The 21,076-nt window shown below is 39.3% G+C and overlaps 1 protein-coding gene across 4 annotated transcripts; it reads right to left on the bottom strand.

Annotated features, from left to right (window-relative positions):
- Positions 1 to 2,348: 2,348 nt before the first annotated feature.
- Positions 2,349 to 16,976, bottom strand: LOC117490443 (core histone macro-H2A.1). 4 transcript variants are annotated; one of them, XM_034140195.1, is made up of 9 exons: positions 16,712 to 16,976; positions 14,839 to 15,039; positions 14,339 to 14,445; positions 13,998 to 14,192; positions 13,362 to 13,466; positions 11,179 to 11,278; positions 7,373 to 7,462; positions 4,579 to 4,753; positions 2,349 to 3,833 (listed from the first exon to the last, which is right to left on the bottom strand). In XM_034140195.1, exons 2-9 carry the CDS (start codon positions 15,008 to 15,010, stop codon positions 3,668 to 3,670), a joined length of 1,110 nt encoding a protein of 369 aa, XP_033996086.1. In that variant the 5' UTR covers positions 15,011 to 15,039; positions 16,712 to 16,976; the 3' UTR covers positions 2,349 to 3,667. The 4 variants fall into 4 exon arrangements, with proteins under 4 accessions (XP_033996086.1, XP_033996085.1, XP_033996088.1 ...); XM_034140194.1 differs by having other exon boundaries at positions 13,362 to 13,469; positions 16,712 to 16,970; XM_034140197.1 differs by lacking the exon at positions 11,179 to 11,278 and adding an exon at positions 9,475 to 9,565 and having other exon boundaries at positions 16,712 to 16,966.
- Between the last annotated feature and the right edge of the window lie 4,100 nt (positions 16,977 to 21,076).

Here is a 21,076-nt window from a genome sequence, read left to right as displayed (position 1 = left end):
CTTTGGTGAACTCATTTCCCAAGAGGTCACAGTGGAGGTCAAAGGAGAAACAAACTGTGTCCGGACTCTACACGACACACTGATTTTAACCAGGTTTAGAGTATGTGGTACGTAGAAAATTCAGTATACACACCTGAAAATAATAATAATGATCATTATCATCATCATCATCATAGTAATCATAAAATAAATAATGATAGTAATAATAATAAACAAAATTACTGTTGCCTAATGTACAAAACAGCAACATATGTTTATTTTGTGTAACTGCAAAAACAGTTAACTAAAGAAAATAATACACACTTAATACACAAATTGCTTTAATTTTACATTACCTGGGTGACTGTGGCTGCGAGGGAGTGCGGTCGTCTTTCAACCAGAAGGTTGTGGGTTCGATCCCAGCCCATGCAGTCAACATGTCGATGCATCCTTGGGCAAGATACTTAACCCTGAGTTGCTCCCGACGGCATGGCCAACGGTGTGTGAATGTGTATGCATGTTAGTTCCTAGAGTAACATACACTGCTCTGTATGAATGGGTGAACGACATGTAGTATGTAAAGCGCTTTGAGGGGTCTTAAAGACTGGAAAAAGCGCTATACAAGTACAGTCCATTTACCATTTACATAACATTTTCAGAAACGATTGCTCTTGAGGTAATTTTCCAATCATTTTTGATTTATTTAGTTTTTCTTTTGTATTTGAACAGTAATTACTTAATTCTTGCAAAACACATTTCACTCTGAATGACAAGAGTCTGCAAGCTGGGTAATAAACATCTTAAAAACACGTTCACACATGAGATCAGTTAACTAAAATAGAGGTAATTGCAGTACCATGCACAACCTTGTATTGCCATGAGGTCAACGCATGGTCACTTAACGCTGACTATGACTTTTTGACACCAGTTTTCGAAAACACTGATTGTGATAAGTTTTAAAGTAACATCAGGCTCATGGTTATTTTCCTCGACCCACATCGACTACAACTGACCGTGTTTGGTGTTCAACAACAAGCTAGATGGAAACTCGAACGCTGGAAGAGTACATGTCAGTAGCCGTTGCGAGTACTAGCAGGCTCTAGTCAGGACTCACGGTCATAAAGGACATAATATTACTTTCTTCTTATGAACACAGTGGAAAGCAGGGCAGATCTCTGATGACCAGCTCCTTACCCCTCATCTCCTCTCTTCCTTGATCTTCCCCCACTGTTTGCTTTACTTTATTTTCTGTTTTTTCTCCCCCTCCCCCTGTAATTTTTTCGTGCAAAGAATAAAATGTCATCTGCGCGGGCTCTGGGAAAGGCGGCCCTCGGATTGGCCCTTGCCCGTACAGATGCTTTGAATTTACAGGGCTTTTCTGCCTGCGAGGAGAAGCAGGGAGGGATGGAGGGATGGATGGTGGGGTGGAGGGGAAGAGATGGAAGGGGGTGAAGGGGGGTGAAACCTGCCTGTATTTCCTGGGGATTAGGCGTCAGATGGGCGCCCTCAGAGGAGGTCTCAGGTCCCGGCCTCCCTGGATGGCTGGGAAACTGACCCCCATCTGACTCCGAGGGCTTCTCTGTGCCCTGCCAGCATGTAGCCTCAGGACGGGGCAGGGGCCCGGGCTCTGAACCAGGCCGGCTCACCGCTGACTGCAGGCGGACTGAAACATTCCCATTTGTGCATTATACATTGCATATCAATACATTTCTGTTGAACAAAAATCCACTTACACAAATCTTTGCTGCTTCATTGTTGGTTGAGGTCCTTCTATTTAATAATAACACCTGCTAAGATATGTGATGTTGTAAATGAAATCAGGTGTGCAAAGTTAAAGCCAGAAAATGGTTGGTTTTAGAAATGTGATCAATTTGAATAGGTAAAGTTGAGCAACAATGGCAAATACATCCTAAACACTGTAAAACACATGTTCTTTGTTTTAAGCATCCCTGCACAATGGTCAAGTTTAACCAATTCTTGAATTTTGACTCTGAATGTATCCTTAAACTGATAATCTTCCTCTCTTCTCCTACTAAGACCAGTTGGTCTGCATAAGCACGGAGACATTGTTCTGTAACACTTTAAATCACGCTCACTTAAATACAGTTGAGATGGATTGCACACACACACACACACACGCACAAAGACTTGCAAAACGTTACATTTTCTCTTACAATTTACCTTCACACTGTTTTCTAAATTTCATACAGTTCTGGCAGTAACCCTAAGGACCGCCAAAACACAAAAACATATCTCATAATATCAAGAAGTACAACATTATGTTTATTTTAAAGGTATTTTATTACTGGAGTGTGTACAGACCTTTTGTAGAACCATTTATTGTAGCAATTCTTTAGAAAGCATTTGACTTTTTTTTTCTTTTCATAAGAAAGTTAGGCTTTTGAAAAGTCCAAATGCAGCAGAGCGGTCAGGTTTCTCATATATAGATGTCCGTCAATCCCAATTCAAATCCAACTCAAATCAAACAGCGTCTGTGTGGAGAGGCCTGCTGCTGCACAGAAAATGGCTGAGATGAAAATTCCAATTCTTGATTACAGGGAGCCATCTGGTGGCGGCTGAATGGAAGAGCAAACCAAAAGCAACAGCTGAGAGCGTCTATTTCCAGCAAAGATGAGTACATTAGTTATGTGACTAAACAAAGACAAAAACACACAAAAGCAACTCTCTCACTAGCTTTTTTCTTCTTCAAAACCCCCTGTGCCTTTATCAATTAAAATAGAAAATAAAAATCTGTGTTACAGTCCAATATTTTTCTATAACATTGCACAAATACTCCATCTATATATAAACATTGATAGGAACACACCATATAAACCACTCGTGCCCAGCAAAAACCTTCAGTTCTACCATTTTAGTTCATAAAATAACTCATATTTCCTGTAAATGACAAGCGAAAGGTATGCAGTTTACAGTATAAACTCATGACACTGGTAGGATGAGTATTATAATACAGGCGTCAATTAACTTATTCTTTCAACTGATTACGTTTTTGTGGATATTCAAGGTCTCTGCAGCACACATAATTAATAACTTTGCCCGTGTAAAGAAAGGCAAACACAGAAATTTGCAACACACAACACAAAGACTCATTCCTTAGTTCTGTGGTCTCCTGAAGACCAAAGTAGAGCAGAGATACCCTTTCATTATACAGTACTGTAAACAAAAGAGATGATCAACAAGATAATTGATCCTAAATCACTTTGTCTTGTGTTTTTGAAATGAAAAGAAAAGAAAATTGCGGTTTTAACTGTTTACTGCCATTACATGCATTAACCCGTATTCATCAGACTTCTCTGGGAGCCTGGCATTTGAGGAGTACTGGAGCTATCACACATAACATATTTTACCGAATGTACCATGAAAAGTAAATCTTAAAGTGAGTCTTCTCACTTGAATCTCTTTTGTAGCGCACTGTTTGTATTAAAAGACCGCAGAATGAACAGTGCACTTTTACATTTAAATGCCAGAGGTGACAAGTAAATAAGAAATTAAAAACAATATAGGAAAAATACAAATAATGCAAAACAGGTTTCCCGGCCTTTAGAAAGATTCTTCTTTTTTCTTCTTTTCTTGATAATAAAACAAACCACCAGGTAAACACCTTCCTATCTTCTTGGAGGAAAAAAACAGGGGAAGGAAAGAAGGAGGTGAGGGGCTCCAAACTCTTTTAGCTCGTCTCCAGTTTGGCCATTTCCTGCACGTAGATCCCGATGCTCTCGCTGTCGAACAGCACAAAGTAGACGGTCTTGATGGTGGAAGACATGGTGGCCACAAAGTAGGTGGAGATGGCCTTCAGGATCAGCTGGGCCGCCGTCTGCTTCGGGAAACCATTCCTGGCAGAAAATAACTAACGTGGTGAAACACTAGTCTAACAATTAAAAATAAGTAATTCAGCATGAAAAAAAGCATTCAAGATTTACTAAAGAAATCATACTCTACTACAACTAGCATGAGGCTTCAGTCAAATTTGAATAGTTCCACAAACTTTTTCTTGACCTCATGCAGCACAGGCTTGCAAGGATTTTAGTTTTGAAAACTCCTAAAGAACTTGAAGTTTTACAAGGGAACCTGACTTCTACTGACTCCCTATGAACTGTGGATTCACACTCTCTTTCTGTTCCTCCAATACTTGACATGTTTGTGTAAATCTTTTCAGATCAAAGTGAAGGTGTTTACATCTGTTGCCAGGAAACTATTTAACCTCCCATTTAGTCTTACAGAGAGAAAATTGAGAGAAATGTACGGGCGAGCAGAGACACATGAGCAGGCACATTTTACTGCTGACGATGCAATTTTGCTATTTTCTTGGTCTGGAACCAGGTTTAAAAAAAAGTGTTATGTAACCACACTTTTTGGCAAACCACCTCTAGTTTTTGACTAAACTAAAGCCAGAGTAAAACACCCTCGGGTTGATGTATTAAATGTAATCTCCTCTGTTAGTTTAAGATAAGATTACATGTTCTTACAGCATCTCAATTTCACAAGCATCAAAGAAACATTAGGTCTTCAAAACTAATCATTATCCAGTGCAAGATAAAGAAAACGTATCTCTAAATAAGGAATTGAATGTTTTCTTACCTCCCACTACCAATGGAGGGGAAAGCCACAGACTTTAGTTTCTTCTCATCCGCCAGAGCCAAGCAGTTCTTCACCGTCTTGTCCAGCATCTCCTCACACTTATCGGAGCCCCAGCTTGGACTGTTACAGTGGATCACGTACTTAGCGGGCAAGCCAAAGCCAGCGGTCAACACAGCTGAGGGACGAAGGGAAGTAGACACTTTGGTTAGAAATGAGGTTGATATAAGTGTAGCATTACTGGACTAAAACAGCTGTCTGTTGCTCTGGTTGAACATTCAATTGTAGTAAGAAAAGGATCTCTCTTTTAGGATCAATAATGTAAATGGGCTCTGACAAATTATTCTTTTTAATTATAAAGTATTTTTTCAAAGAAAATCAGTTAACCAATTACCTTTCTTTATACATTGTCAGAAAATTGTAAAAACAATGTTACATATTACCATAGTCTAAATTGCATTTTATGTTTGACCAACACACTGAAATATAAAAATATATTCACTCAATGAAAAAAAAGCCAGAGCTAGTGAATGTTTGTATTTTATGTCTTAAAATAAACTGAATTTTTAGGTTTATCAACAAATTGCTTCAGCCCTAAACGACAACATCCATTAAAATGTCACTGTCACCAAGCTATAATATTTTTTTAATATAGAAAAAAGAGAGATTAAATTGGTTGAGGCCAAAAACTTACAAATAACTGAAGTAATAAGGTATTACCACCAAACTCCCAGGAAATGTTTACATGATGGTTTGGACAACATTGAACGCTAAATGAAAGAACAATATGTAGTCACCCAGAGCTGCCACTTCTAATAATCAGTTAAATAAGTACCTATATTTTCTCTGACACCACGTCATATTTTGCTGTCATAACTTTGTGCTAGTAATGATTACTGACAGTAAGGGAACTTATTCACTGCTGTAATTCTGCTGGATATTTTCCTGTCACTTCGTAATCGTCCACAATCAAAATCCGTTTCATTAACTCATTTTGTCAGAAGTTAAAACCCGGTAGGCCTGAGTTGCTAAAAAGAACACTTTGCTTCGTGGAAAAAGTATGTAGCAAATCTCCAATAGCTTAAAATGGTTTGGCCGGGGTATTACAGTGAGGTGGGCCGGAGAAATCATTTCTCCAGACAGCTGAAAAGGAGCAAAGAAAGGAAGAAGAAGAAAAGGGGAAAGAGGAAGAGAGGAGGAAAAGAAGAGGAAGTCTAACCAGCAGCTGTAGACTCAGCCAGTGCCCCTGACTCTGAAGCGAGAAAGCCTCCAGTCAGATTTTATTAGCCCTCGGTGAGCGTGTGACTGGCCTGGAGTCAAAGCTGAGTTATTTCCAGATGGAGAGAGAGGATGGCGAGACTTCACACGGCAGAGCGAGGGTCACCCGCATGTGATCTGGTCCTGAGGTAAAGAGTGTGGATGATGATTATGGTTTTTTATGACTGGCTGCACAGTTCGACTTGTTTTATGGTTTGGGAAGGAAGAGCAGTGTGTGGTGGTGCTGGTGAACTGCACATCTGGAAATCACCTGTCAATCAAACTATGCAGACAACCCTGTGACACTTCACTTTGGTGAGTGGTGTCCTTTATCTGCCAATCTAGCCAACCATCTTCTTTTATTCAGCATGAAGAAAACTAAAAAACATTAAGTTTCTGCTGGGAATTTGACTCAATCTTCCCTTGTGCAACATAATTGATACACCTGCAGTATACCAGGTGTCTTTCTGTATTTATCTTATTGTGAATACATTTATGACAAATGATCAAAAACAACAATGTCTTATTTGTCTTCTCTCTGATTGGCTCTGCGTTCGGTCACCTGGTAATCTATTTAAGAGCTCCACACAGAGCGGGATTTAGATGCTAAGCTAACTTGGCTGAATGGGAGAGAGTTTGTTTGAAAAAGGGAGTGTGAGTGATGAATAATGATAGAGACAGATGGAGAGAGTGGAGACAAATGGACTGAAAGATAAAATAATCTGACGGCTCAAGAGATATGGCTCTCTAAAGACCTTTGCCTGTAGTTTTAGACTTAAGTAGATATTAAGTGCCAATAATAATATCTTTGATCATTTTTATGACCAAAACTAGATTTGGATTGGATTTGTATTTGTATGCCCCCGCCAACCAGTCATTACTTAACATTTGTTTTTTTTAGACATTTGGAATAGACATAACTAGCACATGAAAATGAGTTATAACAGAGAATGTGTGAGGACCATGACCTTTGTTAAATCTACTCCGATTATTCTTGAGTCCGAGGAAACATTTGTTCCTATTTGTATCTTATTTCCCTCTGTTGTTTCTGGCCAGGGTTAATCCTTGCTGCAGTGTCCTGACATCATTTGGTTGATGTGGATGCAGAGGCCAATAGGAACCAGCCCTGTTTATTTTGGTGTGTCTGAGTGTGTGAGAGACATTTACATGACACATTGTCATGGGAGTTGGGTAGTGCTTGAGTGAATGAATTTGCCGAGTAACCGTTTGTTTTGACGTTTTTATCACCGTTAAATCACCTGTAGTTTGTTTTGCATCACCAATTAAAAATAAATAAATTAAATTGTCAGGATGTAGGACGGAAAAACTGCACACCAATAACATTTGCTTGTTGACTACAGGCTGCCCAGGTAAAGCAGAAGTTCTATCCAGGTTGATTTAATAATGAATTAGTCCACATCCTTACTAGGGAAAACCTCCAGGGTACTTAAGCAGAAATGACCAACAATGCTTTATGTTTAAATAAATACAAAAAAAGATTAATAGGAACTACCCGACATTATCTGCTCTGTGCACTTACCGCCAGCCACCTCCAGAGGGCCGTTCTTCTTCTTCAGCTCCAATAGCGCCTCAGTGAACTCCTTCCCTCCCTTCTTTTCCAGAGCAGCACCTGTAAGTGGATAAAAGGATTGGAGTGATCACATCGTCACAAACTGCTGATGGACACACAGACACACAGCAGGAAGGAGGAGATAGTGTCATGCAGACCGGCAAGCAGGCAGACATGGAAACAACGATGCTGTCAATCATTTCACCTGGTTTCTCCCTGAATATCTGAGCTACAGAGTTTCTGTTATCTGGTTTATGAGACTCAGGAAAGGTTCACAACCCAAGTGTAAAGATTCAGGGCTGCTATTTTCCAAATGACTCATCTGAGTCCGTAAAAAGGTTTACGTATTAAAGCTGCGGTGCCTAATTACTTCCCTCTGTCTTCACATACTAGCTTTTTTGCAGCGGTCTGAGGGTGTTTTCTTTCACTCCCAAGTTACAGGGTGAAGAATAAAATGACAGCTATACAGTTATAAACTAATGTATGAAAGCGCTAATAACTGGTTTTCAAACACATTTAAAGGAAAACAATCCAGGGAGAAAGTTCAACTCCGAAGAGTAAAATAAATGTTTAAGTTATGATGCAAATGTTTTGTTTTCTTTGAGTGTGATGGCTTAAAGGAGATGATTCCACATCACTTAATTTGATGTTTACTCAAAAACAAAAAAACAAAACTAGAGAGCACATAGGTGGTAAAAGTCTACCAGAGCGAGGGAAATCAATGTTTTGGCTGCAATATCAATACATTAAATCATGTAGAAGAAACATACAATAAGGTTCAAATCAGCTCTTTTGGGGAAAAAAAATCTTAGGACAATTAAACAGCCAAATAACGCTAAAATAACACCTTTTTCTGATCATCCTTTGAGTCATTAATTTAATGCCAATGGACATTAAACAACACTAGTGAGTTTTAATTAAAATCTTCAGGAAATAAACTTCTCAATCAAACTTTTGGTGGATTTTCTTTCAAACCAGCTGAACTGACAGCAGTCGAGGGGAAGAGGAAAGGAAGCGATTTCCAGATCAGCCACATTTCAGTCTAGTGGAACAAAGCAGCAACAAGCAGCAGCAGCAGCAGCAAGGCTTTAAGATGCACTGACAGAAGTATACAGTTGTGTATGCATTATGCAATCATGTTTCTGTGTAACCAATGCACTTATTAGACTACTAAGGGCAACATGTTGATGTTCTATTTATTTTCATCAGTGGGATAAGCTGTGGTGAATCATCTGTGGGTTAAACACAGATGTGACACATGGGCACCACTGATAAATACTATATCCCTGCACATGTTGTAGGCTTGCTTTGTCTTATACAATGTGCAAATACACTTGAAAAGTGCTTTTATTTTTAAAAGATGTGGATGGAGTAGTAGCCAAAGCAGAGGTTTGTCTGTTGAAGCAGGATCACTAAATTAGAAACAACTGCAAAGGGCTGCATTGGTGTTAAAATCCAAACAATTATTTTTGTTTTTGGCCTAAACTGTGGATGTGAGGGGTTCAAGGTTTTCCCAGCAACTTCGTTAGTGCTGCTTTGACCAAATGCAGACACTGTTTTGAAAACCCTTCATTTCTGGTGCATAAAAATGCAGGAATTTCTGACATCTGACAAAACAGTCAGCTGCAAACCAACAATGTTTGAGGATGCAGGAAGCTGCCAAATTTACATTTTTCGTGTCCACATTGAGTTTGTCTTCTGGGTTAGGTTTATTAAAAACCTAGCGTGTGACTGCAACTCTGTTAGGCAGCTGACTTCACATCATGGAGTTTCCCCACAAGCACTTCTTAGAAAATATGAAATAGTCCTTGTTTAATTAAATGTTCACTCATACTAGAGCATAATTATCCACGTCTAAGTCAATGTTTCCCCAAATTACAGGAATACAATAGAAGCATTTAGAGTAGGAACAGCATGCAGTTGGGTTGTGTATTAAAAGGTTTTCGGACACTAAAGAGCAGAATTAAAATGTGCTGCTGCTGTGATGTTTGTCCCCAGACTGCATTGCGGACTATCTGGAACGTGCAGAGAGAGAGCAGACGGACGCTGGCGGTCACCGGTGGTTCCTTTACCTACTTCACCACCTGTATAGAGGGAGGAGCTGGTCGGGTGAATGACAGCGTCGCTTTCCACGATGGAAATGTCGGCCCGGACAACTTGCAACTACAGACGACAACGACAACAAACGACAGGCAAACAACATGGAGGTAAAAACACAGTGTGTGTGTGTGTGTGTGAGATCAGGGGCAACAAGATGGGACGAAAACATTTAAACTAAAAGAGATGAAAAAGAATGAGAGGAAGAAAAGATACAAGGAAGTGAATACGCTCCTTTTTGGCCCAGGATATCAGAGGAATCAAGGAGGCAATTGATGATTAGGAGGCAGGACTGCACATTAGTTAAAATAAATGACCCCAAATTGTAGCTTACAGTCATCACAAGATTGTATTATTTTAGAACAATAACATTTTATTTAGGTAGTTTTCAACTGGGGGAATTGAGAAAAATACTTATTGTATCGTCCTGATTTCTTGGCTCATAAATGAGCTGAGAACTGAATGATCTCCCTCCAGGCCACAGACCTTACTGTCAGGCTGCAGAGCACAACAAACAGAAGTTCGTGTTTTTCTTCTGTAAGTTGGTGCTTTAATTCATTAGAATGATGTCCCTGGAATCACAGAGATTCTTTAGCATCTCAAACGATCTGACATCCATCTAAAAGGAGGACAACCTGGAATGAACCTCAACACATCTACATGAGGGGAAGAGCAAGCAGGACCCTGCTCTGAGGAGTTTAGATTGAAAAATCCTTGAATGTATCCACAGAAATAATTTTCTATGGATCTGTAAGAGAAATTCAGTTTTCAGTCAAAGAGCAGGCTGAGTTTCTTGAGTTCAGAGAAGATCAAAGTGAAGATCTTCACCAGGCATTCACACTGCGAGCGCCATAGATATGTTTTTTTTTTACTGAGAGTCCAAAAGGCCTCAACAAGCACTCGTAAATATCTGCTGTAGCTGAGGTTTTCCTGGTAAGGAGACAAAGGCTTCTCATATAGCATATTTGCAGTCTATTTATAGAACACGAAATTGCTGCATCTTTCATCAAGGTTAACTGTATTTCTTTTACTAATTCCTAAGGGGCGCTGATTTTCATAGATTTATAGAAAACGTCCTTCAATTTTACTTTTCAGGTATTGTGTTTTATATTTTCTGATAAATAATTCCAACTCAAAATAATGAGTTTTAGTTAAGCCATACATTGTAGACACAGTAGATATGATAAAGATGTTGTTTCACCTGAACTTTTGAAACAACATCCATCTGGCTGCAACTTACAAATTATGTATTTAATATATCATATTCCAATCACTTGTATATAGACTCTTATTGCACTATTTTTCTTTTTGTATTTACTTACACAATTGTTTCTGTTTTTCTATTTTTTGTGTTGCACTGTTGGAGGAGCCTGTGACCTAAGATTTTCATCGTCATAACTACACTGTAGCTATGTATGTATGACTAATACAAGCCTTGAACCTTGAGATCTCTTCCACTTTCCAACATTTGTCCTAAATGATCATAACTAAAGCTGCCCACAGTGTGAATGAACAGATCTAGAGTGGAGGAAAGTTTTTAGAGGTTTTAATTCACTGACCAATTTAATTGAGAAGTTAACATATCAATTGTAATGCTGTTAACCATTCAATGATTTTTTTACCTAAACCCCTCTTGGACCAGAGATGATGATGGGGGGGGGGGGTATAGGGGAGCTCACCTAGATCATCTTTAAGTTCAAGTTCAGCATTGATGGGGTTGATGACCCCCTCCACGTCAAAGCCAGCCAAGTTACTGACCTCGCTGTGAATGAGGTTGAGCTGCGTAAAGCGGGGGGAGGCATGCCAACGGAGGAAGAGCAAGAAGGAAAAGGGAAGGAAGCAAAGCAATTAAAACCAGATTCATACCACTCCCTAAAGGAATACCTTGACGTTTTGAGGATTTATTATAAGAACTTGACATTCAACATATCTGCCCTGCCACTAATTCTTAGCTTTTGTGTGCAGTGACGTGTACAATGTAATGTGGATTGACGACCAACACCCAACGTATAGCAGTATTTAAAAAAACATCTCAAATACAAACACACAGCTACAAAGGTTATAGTGCCAAGTTCTACTAGATCAGCATTAGTCAGCAATATATTAAGGCTCTGGTTAAGCACTTTCAAAGCAAACTAACAACTCAAATAGGTCACAATAGGATTGCAGGCCATGCAAAGAAATGCTTAATTATTTATAATATCAATGGAAAGTAATTAGGATAATGAGGACCACACAGACCTCAACCAAAAAGGGACATCAGTCAAAGGATGACATTAACCAACAGGGACATGATGGAAACAATAACTAAGGTTGAAAACTACTTTGAAACTGGTCAGTTCAAACCTCAATAGTTTGACAAAAAGCTCTCTGATTTGACCCGCCTTTGTAGCTGTGTTGTTGTTTTTATGTCGTCATCATCACCTTAGTTGCAATGTCCATTAAGTCCTGTTGTACTTGTAGAATTTAACTCTATATTCCTGGCTTCTAATGCAGTTGTGTTTGCAAAGGTAATCCCAGCATATGCATATGTTTTATTCTCTGTTTGCCAGGAACTTTACTAAAGGCTGAGGGAATTTTCTAAAATAAAAGTCAAAATATCAAGGTATCCTTCAGAATGTTACGATTTTTCAATGCACAAGCAATATCCTTTTAGTATTTCAGAGTCAAGATTCATTAGTCAACTGTTAGACAAACTGCACATCCAAGGTTTAAACTCCAATCTTTGAAAGGAAAAGGCCCAAATCATCCCAAAAGAAGTCATTTGTGTGTGACCAAGACTTGAGCAGGAAAAGCACAGCAACATTGTTTAAGTCAATAAAGCAGAAAACAGACAAGCTTAATAAGTTGGCGATTAAATGCATTATATATATTATGGCCTTGCTGAAGCTATAACGTCAGTTGTATTGTATTAGTATTTGCATATGCAGAGTGGACCAAACCATGCAGTGCCATTAGCAGAAGTTCAAAGTCAAACTGAGCTGAAACATTGAAATCTGGAAGTATATGTTCTACATTTGTTCTTCATTTCCTGCATTAGGTGCCAACAGTGTACACTAGCATCACTGCAGATTGTAAAATTATTATATATTGGATCCATTCAGAGACCATCCCCTAATCCTTTCTGTTCGGTTTGATCTTGTGTTTTACTACGCCTCCCACAAACTTTAGAGAGGCAAAACATAACAGAGGACGCTGTTGAAAATATGCTTCTCTTAACTATTTTCAGAGTGCTAAACACACGTATAACACTGTATTTATATCGTTTCAATATTATATATTTTTAAAGATTGTGTGTTCAAAAGCCAAAATCAAAATAAGAATTTACTCAAATGTATTATCACTCTTTGCAATTATAGAATCAGCGACACTTCTTGCATCATTCATTGTCTTACACATGTCCCTTCCCCCCTCTTCCTTGTTTTCAAACTTAAATCTACTTTCATAAGCTTCTGATCTTGAACACTAAAAAAAACTACTGTAGATGTAACAGCAAAATGTACTTCCATGTTTCAGTTCAAATAAAAAAGGTTAAAGAAGTGTTCATGCTCGGCAGGACAAAAGCGAGGAGAGCTTACAGATCTGAGATAAAGTGGTTAACATTTTAAATACATATGGCACTGACCTAATATCTATAATATGACACAGCATTTACCTATGTATGTCTTCCCTAAGGTATTTGTAAGTTATAAATGTTTTGTCTTAGTTTTTTAAGTCTTATTTCTTATCTTTTTTCAACCTGACATTAGTAAGGCTTCTGTTTATCCCAAACTTAATAATGTATGTGAGACTCTGAGACACTGTAGTTTATTGTGTATGTATCTTAGAACTTCCTGTCCATTTCTACAGAACTCAAACTGACCTTTTGACCCAGGAAGAGGCTCTTGGTGGAGAGCACGGTGAAGCTGTCAGTGGGAGAGCCCTCTGTGGTGCTGTCTGCTGACGCTGCCTTGCTCACCTCCCCCTGCTTCTGTGGAAGACACAATACATGTTGACAGGATGTGGCACTTAACATTGTTTTTTTCCCCTTAGTCACCTCTCTTGGGAGTTAAGGGGTCCGCTATACTTTTGCTTCTGAAGCAGGTTTAAAATAATATCTTCTGTGCCTTTAAAACTTGTTCCTTCCTTTAAAATATGTCAAACTTTTAGTAATGTTTGGACTTTTTTCCCATCACTGCTTCAAAACATATAGAATATTTAAAATACAATTGACTGTATACAAGCAGAGCTAATCCTCATTTAACAGCAAATTACACTTAAATATGTTTCTGAAAACAGTTGAGAAGAGAAATAGAAACTGAATATTGATTCATATTTTATCAGAGCAGCCTACTTTTACAGATGCAATGGGGAGCATTGGGGGAGGCAGGGGAACATGACTTTATTTTACAGCTTATCTGTATCATGCACTGCTGCCAGGATATAGGGAACCTTTCATCAAATACGGCAAAACATTGACGACAACCCACTGAATCCACATGCTCACATGGAGAGGTACCTTAGCCTTCGCTCCTCCCTTTCTCCCACTCATCTTCTTGCTGGCTGATTTCTTGACCGGCTTGGGTTTTTTCTCAGGTGCGGGTGAGACAGGAATCTCTATCAGTTTTCCCCTTGGTCCTCTCTTCTTAGACAGCAGCTCTGGATGGATGTTGGGCAAAACTCCACCTGATGCAATGGTCACGCCTTTCAGCAACTGAGACAGGAAGACAACGTTAAAAACTGAAGTCATAGCTTCAAAGCTTTAACTTCAAAAAGTATTAACTTGACATAATATTAAGTTTATATATAATGAAACATCTCTTCAAAAATGTTGTTGTTTTCTTTCGTGCAGCAGCTGACCTGGTTTAACTCTTCATCATTGGCGATGGCCAGCAGGATGTGTCGTGGTGTGACACGACCCTTCTTGTTGTCTCTGGCAGCATTACCCGCCAACTCCAAGATCTCAGCTTCATGGGTAAAAACAAACAAAAATATCAACAAATTTGGTTTAAAAAAAAGAAAATGCAAAGCATCTGAATGCATATATAAACAGAACTAACGGTAAAAACTAAAGAGTAAATTGATCTGACTAAATATCACTGAAAATAAATATATTAAAATTAAAATATATAGTCTCAACATTTGTAATAACAAAAAGTGCCCTTAAAACATATGTGTATTGTTTTGAATGCATCCAGATACCAAAAAACCCATGCTTTTAGATCCATCAACATCCACTGTCATAGAGCTTTGCTTAAATAAGTTGCCATAGTTTGTTTTAGTTTACTGCCTTAAAGCATATGGAAAAAGTAGTTAAGTCCAAAGAAAGATGCATCTTGTATATCTCATCATTCTCTCACCAGTGAGATACTCGAGGACAGCAGCCATGTAGACGGGCGCCCCCACCCCAATGCGATATTTGGGCAGACCCCTTTTGATGTATCGCAGCATGCGTCCTACAGGGAAGATGACCCCGGCCTTAGTGGACCGGGACGTCTTGGTCGACTTCTTTTTTGCTCCTCGGCTCGACATGGTGCTGAGACTGCTACCAGTGTGGACCTCTGCAGGGACACAACAACCAAGATCCATTTAGACATCTGAATAAAACTGATTTTCTTATTGTTATAAATAAATAATAATTCCTTTCAAATAATAAAAAGGAAGTAATACAGTGCTGAATATACCAGGTGTGACTAGTTTGTTAAATAAATACATCTTGGCAATATACACTTGTCGTACTGGTGGAAATCCCAAACTGAGGAAGTATTTCCTAGGCTGCCTAATTCTCCCACATGAAATCCCAATGTTAAATTAAGACAATTCTTCCACAGAGATGAATCAAAAATAAATAAAGAGGAAATTGCACCCTAATAAATAACTTGAAAAGATCAATTCTGACACTGAACACATAGTAAAATTGTACTATCCTGATGTCTTCCTTTACTGAATGAAAAAAACATCTTCTCTTCTCAGTATGACAGTGATGGTTCTCTAAACAATTGTACAAATGCATTTCCTGAATATGTTACCAAAAGGTTTAAAACAAGTTTTTAGACTGTTGATACATTGAAAGCGTGTTAAATATATTTAAAAAACAATAGCTGATATCATAGATTTTACATCCCAATAATAAACTCAGTGTAATGTGAAATGATTACAAATATTATTATTACGGATCACAAGTTAAATACTCTTCCTCACAAGTGTATCACTCCAGCAATATCTCAAGCAGTTAGTTTTGTGCTATCTTTCTCTAAAAATCAAGTTTTAAAATGCATTTCATTTGACCGAAACATTTTAAATGTTTAAATACCAAATACCAGAGATCCACATTAGGCTTTTTAGTGCGTTTTTACACACACACACATCAACATAAAAGTCACACAAGCTGTAAAAGGACATAGCTATGCTGTGTGATCACTGGTGCCAACCATAGACTGTAAAGCTGCAAACTGACATTTTATTAATAACATTAGCACCCTGACATTTTGGGAATGGGCAATATTAAATGTGAATTGCAAGTGGTCATGATTGTTTGGGTTTCACTCTAACTCTACTAATATTTCAAGTCAATCCCCTGGTTATTTCCAGGAGATGTACAAATATCTGTGGTGGAAATCATGTTTTACTATAGCACATGCAACCAATTAGCTGTCTGATTTGGATACTTAATAAGATCCACCAAAGGCCAGGCTGTTTCTTAAACCTGCTTGCAATGCATGCATTGATACATGATATAATATCAAACACAAACAGGGGGAATTGACCGCCAATGAGGTTAATGGCCAGCAAATAAAACATCTGCGGCATTTTACCACTCCGGACAGGTGCAGGTGCGTTGGGTATTTCTCTCGACTGCCCACTGTCAACGATTTCCGCATGTCAACAGCGTCAGGATAGCTCGCACATGTACATTGAATGCATATTATAAACAACTATGCGTACAATTGTGCATAACATAGAGCTGTCAGACGACCTGAAGACATTTTCATGCTCCAGGTCAGCGAGCTTTCGAGTGGAAATAACCCCGGCGGAGTGGCAGCAGCTGCCCGTTCCTCCTCCCCTCCCTCCCCGCCTGTCAGCTCCAGCAGATTCGGCCTCCATGTATCATGTATGCCAGTAAAAACACGAAATGGCAACGTAAACGGCACAGCACGGAGAACCGAGACCGGCTCTGTTGATAACCATACTCGACCCGAAAAGACAGCAGGCAAGCCCGGTAGAAATACTCACAAAAAACACCGCGGTGGGAAAATGTCTCCGGTTCTCCAGGAACAAGTCTGGGCAGAGTCGACTCCCACAATCCACAGCGAGCGAGCCTGCTGCCCGCCGAGCGATGCAAATACTGGGGATGATCTTTAACCCTTTGCACCTTCACTTTGTCCAGGAAAACGCGTGGTTCGAGCTGGAAATGCTGACCGTTTTGGTTCCAAAGCAGATCGATGCTATCTCAAACATTAAGGGTTCGGGAATTTACATTATTCAGCGTATGTTACAGTGGGTTACGTCAAACTGTTTCGACCAGGGGTGTCGCTAAATCTTGGCAACTTGTGCAAATATTCCCCCAACCAACCCACACATATCCCCATGTTTGATTAGCACACAAGCTTAGATTTTACAACAATGTGTTTTACTGGTCATTACTGACTGAATTGTATTTTAATCTTATTTTCATTAGGCTATTTTCATTTTTTATTTTTGTATTCCTGTTTTATTCAGTCCTGCATTTGGTAGCCTACTAAGTAAAGCTGACACAACGCTGTGTGTTAAACTTGCTAACATGAATTTGCTTTATGGTCTTGCTTGTTAAGTAAATCACCAAATGGTGATCAGTTGACACTCAGGTAATGTGCTGCAGGATGGTTTCTTCATTTAGGGGGTCATCAGAGTTTTATCAATTTAGTAATCAGAAAAGTAGATTTTATCTGTAGCCCCTATTGGTATTTATGTCACTAGACATTTTCTAATGAGTCCTGTGTTTGCCAAAAAACACAAGATGCTGAAAAAGGGCAAAAGTGTCACTTACTTTTCAAGATTCCCTGTTAGCCATAACTATACTGACAGTAATCCAACATGCAAAATACCAGGACCTGAAACTAAAGCAGCTAAGCATTAATTGTATTATTTGTTTACTCCTGGGTTTTCCCACACATCTAGTAAAATACCTGTTGAAATGTGTTTCTAATAATTAAAGTATAACATATTCAACATATTTTACGTCTCATATGTCCCACACATTTAACCAATCAATAATGCAAATACAAATTGTAATGTATTTCCTTATGTAAGGTTAAACTCAAAGCAATGTCAAATAAGTCAGCCTTTTATTTTGAAGGTGAGTCTCTTCTTATAAATGATAAGGATACAATCAAAGAACACAGTTGAACACAAATCCTGAGTAAACTTCAGTCCTGAAATTCAACACATGAATAACAAAATGGGTCATAATAAATCTAAATCAAGACACAGTCCAGGCTTTACAGCCCTCAGTGTGGCTGTGAAGGGTGAGTGACAGATTTATGCCAAAACCCAGCAGCACACTGATGCAGTGGCAACAGTTTTACACCAGAGGTCAGACCAGAGCTGTGCATTAAAGCCCAGTATTCAGTTTTTATTTAAAACACATTTTATGCAGGAGGACTAAGCTGAAAATGAATGAACTTGCTGTATTTGTCTCTCATGCAGACTACACACCTTGTATCTGTGGGAAGAATGCAGTTTTTTCACATTTGATTAAATCATATGACAACAATAATGGCTGTAAATTATTAATCATGCCCTGTTTAGTGCAGAATAAAATAGAAAACAAACTAAAGATTCTAGTGAAGAAAATTATGAAATTATATGTAAATGTTTTAAGTATTTCATTTGTTGCTCTTTGGTTGCTTAGAGAATACGGGTATGAGTGAAATAACCTGCCTTTTTTTTGTATCAGCTTTAGATTTGTTTGTCCTCTGGCACAATGAAGAAAATATTGCAGTTTACTTAAAGCTGAAGCTTTGTTTGAATGCAGAGTTGCATTGTACAACATAATCTAGTTTGCTGTCCTCTCTCACTACCCACCATAAAATAATGATGAAGGATATCACTACAAAACTGTTCAGTAAGGAAACTTAAAAAAAATAATCTCATTACATGATAGAATATAGTCATGCAAAATACTGAGAAGCAAATCATGTGACCTGAGTTACAATGTTTACATAATTTAGCATGTGCATGTGTTTTAAGTTTCATAACTTCTGACTCACATAAGGTGAGTCATCTGAGTTCCAGTTGTTGGACTCTAGACCTTGATGTAGTACCACTATCACGGAGTTAAAGAAAACAGTATTTTAGCAAGCGTTATGTTATAGTCACACCACTTTCATGTAAAATTCAGCTGGCATGACAATGCACATTTATTCTTATTAATAAAAATGTACCTTGATATGAATTGCTCAAAACAGCATTACTTTTGTGCAACAAATGTCATAACATGTGTCACCTATTACAGCAACAATATGGATTTTCAGACACAAGAGAAAGTACTGTATGGGTCATTCCAGAATTGGAGGACAATTTAAACACCAACATTTTTGAAAAATGAACCTTTTATTTTATTATATTTTGTTATGTATTTAGGAAAAACAGATAATAAATCATAAAAAAAAAGTGATTTGCCCAGCTAAGGAATCAAATGTACACTTTTTATTAGATGTTTTTTTTGTTGTGTGCCATGCTTTGTGCAACCCTGTTACAAATACTCATTAAGCAGAAAAAAGTATTTTCAAAAATGTTCTTCAATACATTCTTTACTATTAAGTAAAGAAAGTCACATTTACATTAAATACTCATGTAGGTTTTGGATAAAACTGGTTTAATTTTATTATTTTAATAGAAAATGATATAGTAACAGGGTTGAAATTAGAGTAACAGGGTTGCATAAGGTAACAGGGTTAAATGGCTACATTACTTTTGATTGTAGATAAGGACATAAATGTGACAAATAATACTCAGGACAACAGAAATGTTGTTTGATAATATTTTATATATATTTTCCAATGAAGAATTAACCCTGTTACTCCAATTATAGTAACAGGGTTGCAAGTAATAGGGTTGCAAATCAATGCTAATTTTAGCTTTTACCTCAGGAATTAATGCTAGCTGCACAATGTAATGCTATTGTCAAAGAATGGACACACTTAGATATTTAACTAAAGAAAGATACATTTGAAATTAATTTGTTTTAGTCTCATAATGTGAGTAACAGGGTTGCGTTTGTATGAGTGCCACACTCCTTCAAGAGTGACAAGATTGGAAATATATTACAAATATAAGGGAGGACTGTAGTGATCACTGATTAATACACTGGGTTACATAATCCAATCATGGAACTACAGGTTGGGGGTATTGTTTCCGCACGGACATATATGTTGTTGGTATATACTGTGTCCTCCTTCCTTTCACTTTCTCTTCTCTTCCCGGGCTTCGACCCAACAACATGTGCATTTCTGCTGCTCAATAAAGCCAGCTTTGTACCTTCATTGCACCGCCTCCGACTCTCTTCTCTCGGCACTACATTGGTGACCCCGACATAAGTCTCGTGAAGTATCCGAGACTGAACCGAACATGGCAAAAAACGCAGTTTTTCTCGAAATGCCGGAGATTTTTGGAGACGTCCGTGGCTGCCACGTGCACATGGACTGAGGCTCGGTGCGGCCCCCGCGGAATGGCTGAGGACGTCGCTCGCCAATCCCGCATCGTCTCGGCACTGGAAGACAGCAAGCCTTCCGACTACAAGGAGACGATACACGACCTGCTAGGTGCGGAAGAACCCGACTTCTACCTCATGGAACTGTTTCTTCGGGACATGCGTCTGCGCTAGCTAACACGGCTAGTGTTGAGCCCCGCGCTTTAGCCGAAGAAGCTAGCCAGTTCTTCCTGGCCGCCCGGCGATTTACCCCTGGGGTGCTGGCCACTACACGCAGCGGCACCTTCCCTGGTGGGGGCACGCCGCCTAGCAGAGGCTCCGGGGCCGACAACGACGACGACAGCGACTAACGGCCGTCGATAGCGGCTAGCCACGACAGCTAACGGCTAGCAGCTACCGACGGCTAACAACGACAGCTAACAACAGCTAGCTACGACAGCTAACGGCTAGCAGCTACCGACGGCTAGCAACGACAGCTAGCAACGGCTAACGACGACAGCTAACGACTGGCTGCTAGCGGCTATCGACATCCAACTGTTAGCCCTTTTTTTTGTGGTGCCGGAGAGGAGGTTCGACCAAGTCTGGTCGGCCTCGTGTGGATCCTCTCACAATTTCGCCCACCTGTTTTTGATCGTGGACAGGACGACCCTTTTGAGCTTTTTCTTGTGCCTGAGAGGAGGTTCGACCATGTCTGGTCGGCCTCGTGTGGACCCTCTCGCTTTTTCACCACCTCGACGGTTGCTTCGGACGTCGCCCATGCCTTCTTCGGCCCGTGGGTGGCGCGCTTGTGGACCCTGCCTGGCCTCTCCTCTAACCGCGGCTCACGGTTCGCCTCGACGGCGGCTTCGGACGGCGCACCGTCTGACCCCGTCTGACCCCGGCTGGGCTCTCACCTGTCCACGGCTCCT

This window comes from Trematomus bernacchii, unplaced genomic scaffold (assembly GCF_902827165.1).
Source record: "Trematomus bernacchii unplaced genomic scaffold, fTreBer1.1, whole genome shotgun sequence".
NCBI classification, from domain to species: Eukaryota; Metazoa; Chordata; class Actinopteri; order Perciformes; family Nototheniidae; genus Trematomus; species Trematomus bernacchii.
Note: the sequence above shows the minus strand (reverse complement) of the source record. Positions and strands in the feature narration are given on the sequence as shown.